We start from the raw sequence: 7,569 nt of genomic DNA, 5'->3' as shown, positions 1-7,569 counted from the left end.
GTAATCAAAAACTGTATATGCAATGACATATATCTATCTTTGCATTGTTCTGTATATTTTAGGGTTTAGAGAAGACAATGGGCTTGATTCACTAAGACAAATAGAATGCCTTATCCGAGTTAACACTCCTTATCAGAGATAACACTCTTTATCAAAGTTAACATGCCTTACCAGAGTAGCATAGCAAGCGCTACAAACCCACAGAGACTCAGTGCAGGACTAGTGGATTACCAATTATCAAGCATAAGTTTGTAGCGCTCGCTGTGCTACTCTTATAAGGCGTGTTAACTTTCATAAGGCATGCTATTTGTCTTAGTGACTCAAGCCCAATGTCTCAATGCAAAACAGTTATGTTGTAGCTAAGTACATAAATTATGCATTACTGCATTCAATTGCATCCACATTTCATATCATGTGACTTAACAGTCAATATAGCACCCAATCAATTGCATTCACATTTCATATCATGTGACTTAACAGTTAATATAGCACCCAAACGCACTCTAGCCTGGATGTTACTGGTCTCTTTTTAAGTGGTACACACCCTCAGATATATACTCAGCTGACCTTTTGTAAATGTTTATTTTTACAAGACTTGTATTTTCAGTTTATATTTTGCTTCAAATTTTTTTTTTTTTGACAGGTATGTGAAATGCCTATTTCACCTGACACCATGGTATTGGGATCTATGAACCTCTGAGTAGCGCTCAACATTGTGGACTGTGCCATGCTCTGTAATACTTATCATCATGTCAGCGTGCGGCTCATTTACAGAGCATGTCTGGAAGCCAGGAGAGTGCAAGAACTGTTTTCAGCCCAAAGGGCAACACCATATGTCAGCTCTAGGCAGAGGCCATCCTGGCCAACCACCGCCTCCTCCTCCACCACCTCCCCCTTACCGAGCGCAACATGCCAAAGTCAACTCAAGCCAACGACCACGAACCAGCACTGGATTCAAGCCTCCTGTGGCCAAGAAACCCACAATTGCTGTCAAACCCACTATGATATCAGTGGATGGAGTTGTGAGCCAGCCATTACAAGGTCAGGCCAGGTCACCACTGCCCGCTCAGAACACCAAAGTCCAAGCACCGCCTACTGTGTGCAATGATGATCGAGCAAATAACAACACAGGGTTAGAGCAGACAGCCACTAACAACAATCATGTGGGAAGCAGTGGTCTCACAGAGGTTTTGAAGGAAATAGCAGGATTAGGTAGCCCCTCTGACCTTCTGCCTTCCCCAGAAGGTACAACTCGAGAAAACTTTTTGTGTCGAATCAATCAGTGTTATAGACGATCATTAGAGAGAAAACCATCTGCTAGCTGTTTATCTGGTCACCATGATGGAAATACATCGAAGAAAAGTGTTCGTAGAGTAGCAGTAAGTGGAGAAGAAAGTGCAATAATTGGAATAGATGGTGGACGCTTTTGCTATCCAGAGTTTTCAAGTGGAGATGAAAGCTGGGATGATGACGATGAAGGACAGAGAGGAGAGCGGGACAGCTGGGAAGAGAGTGATGAAGAACTCTTGGCAATGGAGATCCGTATGAGGGGACAGCCTCGGTTTGCCAACTTGCAGAGTGGCAGCTTATCTCCAGTACCAGGAAGGTTAGGGAGGAGGGAAAAATGGAACACTGTTCCATTACGTCAGAAATCATTGCAAAGGGTTTGTGCTGTGGATTATGATGACAGCTATGATGAGATACTAAATGGTTGTGATGTATTAATAGAGGGTGAAGTAAACATCATTTCTCCTTCTCCTGATCCTTCAATGGTGGATTCTCTATCCTGTCCACCGTCTTCCTCCTCCGCCTCTTCCTCTTCTTCTTCTTCCTCTTCCTCAGGGGGGCTCTTTTGTAATGGCAGTGTGGGAACAGAGAAATCAGCATGTCTTGGACCAGAGTGTACTGCACAAGATGTGACTCAGGAGACTGCTATGGCCCAAGCAAAGCCATATCGTGTAGTGAGCTTGGAGCAGCCAGTTTGCAAACCATACACAGTAGTCGATGTTTCTGCTGCAATGGCTGGTGAGAATGCTTCTCGTGTGAACACACGAGTTAAGAAGTCAAGCGCTACCCGCTACCAAGAAGTTTGGACATCAAGTACTAGTCCTCGACAGAAACTTGCAAAGATTGAGACAGCAGAACCACCTAAGCGAAGCTGTTATAAATCAGCTCCAACATCTCCTAGTGCTGGTTTAAGTGCACACACTGTACCTGTTCGCTCTCCCAATTTATCAGAAATAAAGTTTAACAGCTACAACAATGCTGGGATGCCACCATTTCCCATTATTATTCATGATGAACCAGAGTATGCCCATAGCTGCAAAAGTGCAGACAAAGTGCCCATCCTTATCAACCCCAGTGCTTATGATAACTTGGCTATTTACAGAAGTTTTGTTGGTGCAGGTGGAGTTTTTCCACCACCCCCAGATAAAGAAAAACGACAAACTGGAAGTCATACATACGAGGAAATAGAAACTTCAGCAAGAACAAAGAGGAAAGAGAACTCTGCCGATGGAACACCACTTGAAACTGCTGGATATCCGAGAGAGAGTGCCAATCGTGTTCTGTCCCAGATTGTGGCATCCATCCAACCTCCTCGCTCCCCACCAGAGGCTCTTACTCCTGAGTCTCACAGTAGTGATGAACATCGTCCAACAGAGACCCAATCAGACCCAGAAGTCCCTTCAGGTTCCTTGGGTAGGCCAAAAACATTATTTTCCTCACATAGTGAAGCTCTGGGAGCTTTTAACCTGAACAAGACATCTCCTGCCTTGTCCAGTGATGACAGCCCAACTGTGTCTTCCACCACAGAACCTCTTCCACCTTTCCCACCTCCACGTTCTACTTCTTCTCCCTACCATGCCAGCATGCTACACAAGCACTTTGCAACTCGTGGAAAACCAGTTGGTACAAACCGTCCATCAGCAGTGGACACTGCAACACAGCCACGCCGGCCAGCAGATGGCAAACCACGCCGCTGGATATCTTTCAAAAGTTTTTTCAGGAGGAAGAAGGAGGGAGGTGGACAAGGTGGATGTGAAGACAGAGGAGAGGAGGGTAAGCTTTTGGGGCTAGATGGTACTGTTATACACATGCTTCCTCCTCCTCCAGTCCAACGACACCATTGGTTCAGTGAAAGCAGAGGAGAGCCTGGTGAAAAACCATCTATTGTGTTTGTGTATCGGTCAGAAGATGGAAAAGTGACCACCAGCCCACCGGACAGTGTGGGTACTGAGACCAGATCTAGCAGGTAAAATGCTGTAAAATGAAGCCTCTACTAAACTCATTTTGAAAACTGTACTTAGAAAAGAATGAATTGCCAGTTGTCATGTAGTATAGATGACATGCTCAGTTGTCCTGTGGGCGTCTTCATTCATAGTCACATATAGCAGAGAATGAAACTGCTAAACTTATCACCCACGTGGCATGATAGGAGATTGGGGTCCATATGCAATTTACTTTTTCTCCTGAGTTTTTTCCTAGATAATATTTTTAAACCTGCCAATAAAATGCTTTTCAAACTTCCAGCAAGCAAGAAAATACTTAAACTAGTTTTAACAGTACTCTTCACCTATTTTTTGGTACTTTTTCAATTACAAAGTGCTCAAAAGTTATTTAAAGAGAAGATAAAAAATTATCTCCTAGGAAAAAACTCAGGAGAAAAAGTTAAAGGGACTCCGAGCAGTGCAGAAACTATGGAAAGATGCATATCATTTTAAAGCTCTCTTTCTCCTCTTTCCAATGATATATAAACCGCCGCCCTACACCTTTTAGTTTTTGCTATTTTCGCGATTGAAATTGCCGCGGCCGCGATTTCAATCGCGAAAATAGAGAAAACTAAAAGGCGTAGAGCGACGATTTAGGTGTCGCCAGAAAGAGGAGAAAGAGAGCTTTAAAATAATATCCATCTTTCCATAGTTACATTGTATTACACAGGGTGACTTTTTCCTAAAATCAGCAGCTCCATTCTGCTGAATGGAGCTGCTGACACTGGGAAAAGTGTCGTCCTGTGTAATACAAGTAACTATGGAAAGATGGATATCATTTTAAAGCTCTCTTTCTCCTCTTTCTGGCGACACCTAAATCGTCACCCTACGCATTTTCGTTTTCTCTATTTTCGCGATTGAAATCGCGACCGCGGCAATTTCAATTGCGAAAATAGCGAAAACTAAAAGGCGTAGGGCGGCGGTTTATATATCATTGGAAAGAGGAGAAAGAGAGCTTTAAAATGATACGCATCTTTCCATAGTTTCTGCACTGCTCGGAGTCCCTTTAATTGCATATGGGTCTGTGACTGGTACCAGTGATAGCAAAGTAGACTTTTGAGTATATCCTATATAATAATACCTAAGGACCGGCTTCCACTACTAAAGTGATGCGAATGCGGCTACCTAGCTCCCGATGCGGAAGTGAATTGCAGAGATAGGACGCGGCTGCGGGCGGATGCGGCCGTGCAAGAATCTGCAGCATGCTGCAGATTCTCGGATTGCTCCGCACAACATGCACGCAGTGGAAACTCTTCCATTGCCGTGCATGTGTTTCAGGACACCTGCGGTGCGATGCGGCTATGTAGCTGCATCGCACCGCTCCTAGTGGAAACGGACCCTAAGGGCCTATTTCCACTACACGCAGATTGGATGCAGAATTGATGCAGAAAAACTGAATGCCTATGGGAAAATCTGCATCAGAAAAATCGCGTGTAGTGGAAACAGGCCCATAGGCTTTCATTGGAGTCAGTTTTTCTGCATCCATTCTGCATCCAATCTGCGTGTAGTGGAAATAGGCCCTAAGGGCCTGTTTCCACTACATGCAGATTGGATGCAGAATACAGTAAATGCAGAAAAACTGACTCCAATGAATGCCTATGGGCCTGTTTCCACTAAACGCGATTATTCTGATGCAGATTTTCCCATAGGCATTCATTGGAGGCAGTTTTTCTGCATCCATTCTACATCCAATCTGCATCAAATATGCGTGTAGTGGAAACAGGCCCTTATAGACTCCAATGAATACCTATGGGAAAATCTGCATCAGAAAAAACGCGTTTAGTGGAAACAGGCCCATAGGCAATCACTGGAGTCAGTTTTTCTGCATCCAATCTGCGTGTAGTGGAAACAGGCCCTTAGTGTCTCTGTGTCCTGTCCCTGTGTGTGAGTGTGTCCCTGCTTCCAGACTTGACAGTTTGCTGTCTAAGAACCCCATTGCATTGTGGGAAATAACAGCTTTTTCCAACTGCCAAGCAAGCAACATCTCCCTGTGTGCATATACTTCGGACAGTGGTTGGGGACAGGTGAGTGGGACGCGTCGATATGCGCGTTGCCGTGGTCTAGCGCCCGTTTTTTAATGGGTGGGCCTTTTGGCGCTAGTCTACTTTAGGGGACCCACCGCAAATCCCCATAGACACTTTCAGCTGGGCTGCAAAACGGAACAAATGGCTTCCGTTTGCTTGATGAAACCCCCACAAGCCTTATATCCCCGGGTAGCTACGCATGTCCTCTAACGAATTTTGCGGGTTTCGGTAAAAAAAAAAAGTTTGAACTGACTGTGTAGGAGCCTCGGAACGACCGCAATTTCGGGTCCGTCGGCCATCTTGATTTTGCTCTGCAGGTCGTTTCTTCCTCCTCATTGGAGGGATTGTTAGGTGGGGGCGTGCCAGCTAACAAACCCTCCAATGAGGAGGAAGAAAGAGACCTGCACAGCAGAATTAAGATGGCCGACGGAACCGAGATTTAGGCCGTTCGGTGGCTCCTACACGGCCAATTTAAACTTTCTGTTACCGAAAACCTCCCAATTCGTTACAGGGCATGCTTACCTATCCATGGGTATATGGCTTGTGGGGGTTTCAACAAGCAAACGGAAGCCATTTGTTCCGTTTTGCAGCCCAGCTGAAAGTGTCTATGGGGATTTGCGGTGGGTCCCCTAAAGTAGACTAGCGCCGGCCTTTTTACTAGTACATTAATAAATAGACATAACATACAGATAAGTGACAGCACTCAAAGATGCATCTGAACTGCAAGCCTACAGAGGCAATGCAAAGCCCCTCCGGAACTAAATACATGCCTTGAATGCAAACAGATGCAAATCATGTGCTAATTCTAATCTAAAAATGTTGAAAGTGAATTTGAAGCAGTGAATGCAGCTGGCCACTAGTATACTTACATTGAACTTGCATAGTGGGAAACATGGCAGCGCTTTCACATAAAAACGTATGCCTGAATGGTTTATCTGCATTGATGTGCAGACCCCAACAACTGGACTACATAACACACCTAGCACTCACTACAGGCAAAAAGGGGGGGGGGGGGGTGAACTTATACCTGAATGAATTGTCTGCATTGATGTGCAGAGCCCCACTGGACTGCATTACACACCTAGCACTCACTACAGGCAAGTGTTAGCTTCAGTGATAATATGTGCACAGATTATTACCTAATAGATTAGGTAATAATCTGTGCACATATTATACAATACAAAAAAACGCGCTGATATATATTGAACGGGTGACAGTTCTACGGTGGTGCGCTGCTCCTTTTAATTAAATCACAATGTAAGCTCAATAGCTGCGCACAATAAATACTGCAAACAAGTCTCTTGTATCTGCACAAAGTACAATCCTGTACACAGACAGTCCGACACTCTTCCTAAGTTCCAGGTTGCTTTGCCACTGATCACCTTCAGCGAGATATCACCACCACCACACCCCTCACAGTGGGCACTCACCGCTATTATATGACCCTCTGCTAGATGGGTCCTCAGCGCTTATGGGGTCATCAGGCCGCCCCCAGCCACTCAAGGAATCTCGTCCACTCTATTCAGTTTGTTGCAGGATCATATACACCTCCCTCAAAAACATAATCAGAGCTCTCATAGCGTAACACTGTAAAATCAATTTATTTTAAAAAAAGTTGCACACACAAACACATATTATCACTGAAGCTAACCCCCCCCCCCCCCCCCCCCCCCCCTTTGCCTGTAGTGAGTGCTAGGTGTGTAATGCAGTCCAGTGGGGCTCTGCACATCAATGCAGACAAATCATTCAGATATAAGTTCACCCCCCTTTTTGCCTGTAGTGAGTGCTAGATGTGTGATGTAGTCCAGTTGTTGGGGTCTGCACATCAATGCAGATAAACCATTCAGGCATAAGCTTTTGTGTGAAAGCGCTGCCATGTTTCCCACTATGCAAATAAATAGACATAGAGAGGAATAAGTAAGGTTTCTGAGCTCACTTTCAGACTAGACATGGCCCATTTATAAGGTAGGTTTATTAATTATATTGTCACACATTTACTTAATCGCTTTTTAGCAGACCTAAACCCTCTCGTATATCAGGAAACAGGGTTGCAAGTTCTTTCACCATCCAACCTTCAGGTAGCCTAATCTGTCCATCCACAGTTGGAATAATAGAAGTGACAATAGAAGTGACTGTATGAGAGCTCCAATTAGTGCACTTATGAATCCATTGTAAGAACTAGAGATAGTCAGTGAGATACTAATAATTTTGAGTTGATGCAGCTTAGAACTGGACCAAACAAAATCATCAGCTACTGAATTTGTCTTGTTCTATTT

The 7,569-nt window shown here is 44.5% G+C and overlaps 1 protein-coding gene across 2 annotated transcripts in view; it reads left to right on the top strand.

Moving 5' to 3' along the window:
• The window catches only part of PEAK1 (pseudopodium enriched atypical kinase 1), a 44,453-nt gene that overhangs the window by 2,278 nt on the left and 34,606 nt on the right, over nt 1-7,569 (top strand). For both annotated transcript variants that reach the window (XM_068275728.1, XM_068275729.1), the window contains exon 2: nt 644-3,253. In XM_068275728.1, coding sequence (XP_068131829.1) covers nt 750-3,253 — 2,504 coding nt within the window. In that variant the 5' untranslated portion in view covers nt 644-749. The remainder of the gene's footprint in view (nt 1-643; nt 3,254-7,569) is intronic.

The sequence above is a fragment of the Hyperolius riggenbachi genome, chromosome 3 (assembly GCF_040937935.1).
Source record: "Hyperolius riggenbachi isolate aHypRig1 chromosome 3, aHypRig1.pri, whole genome shotgun sequence".
NCBI classification, from domain to species: domain Eukaryota; kingdom Metazoa; phylum Chordata; class Amphibia; order Anura; family Hyperoliidae; genus Hyperolius; species Hyperolius riggenbachi.
The sequence above is the reverse complement of the archived record's forward strand: the minus strand, read 5'-3'. Positions and strand labels throughout refer to the sequence as shown.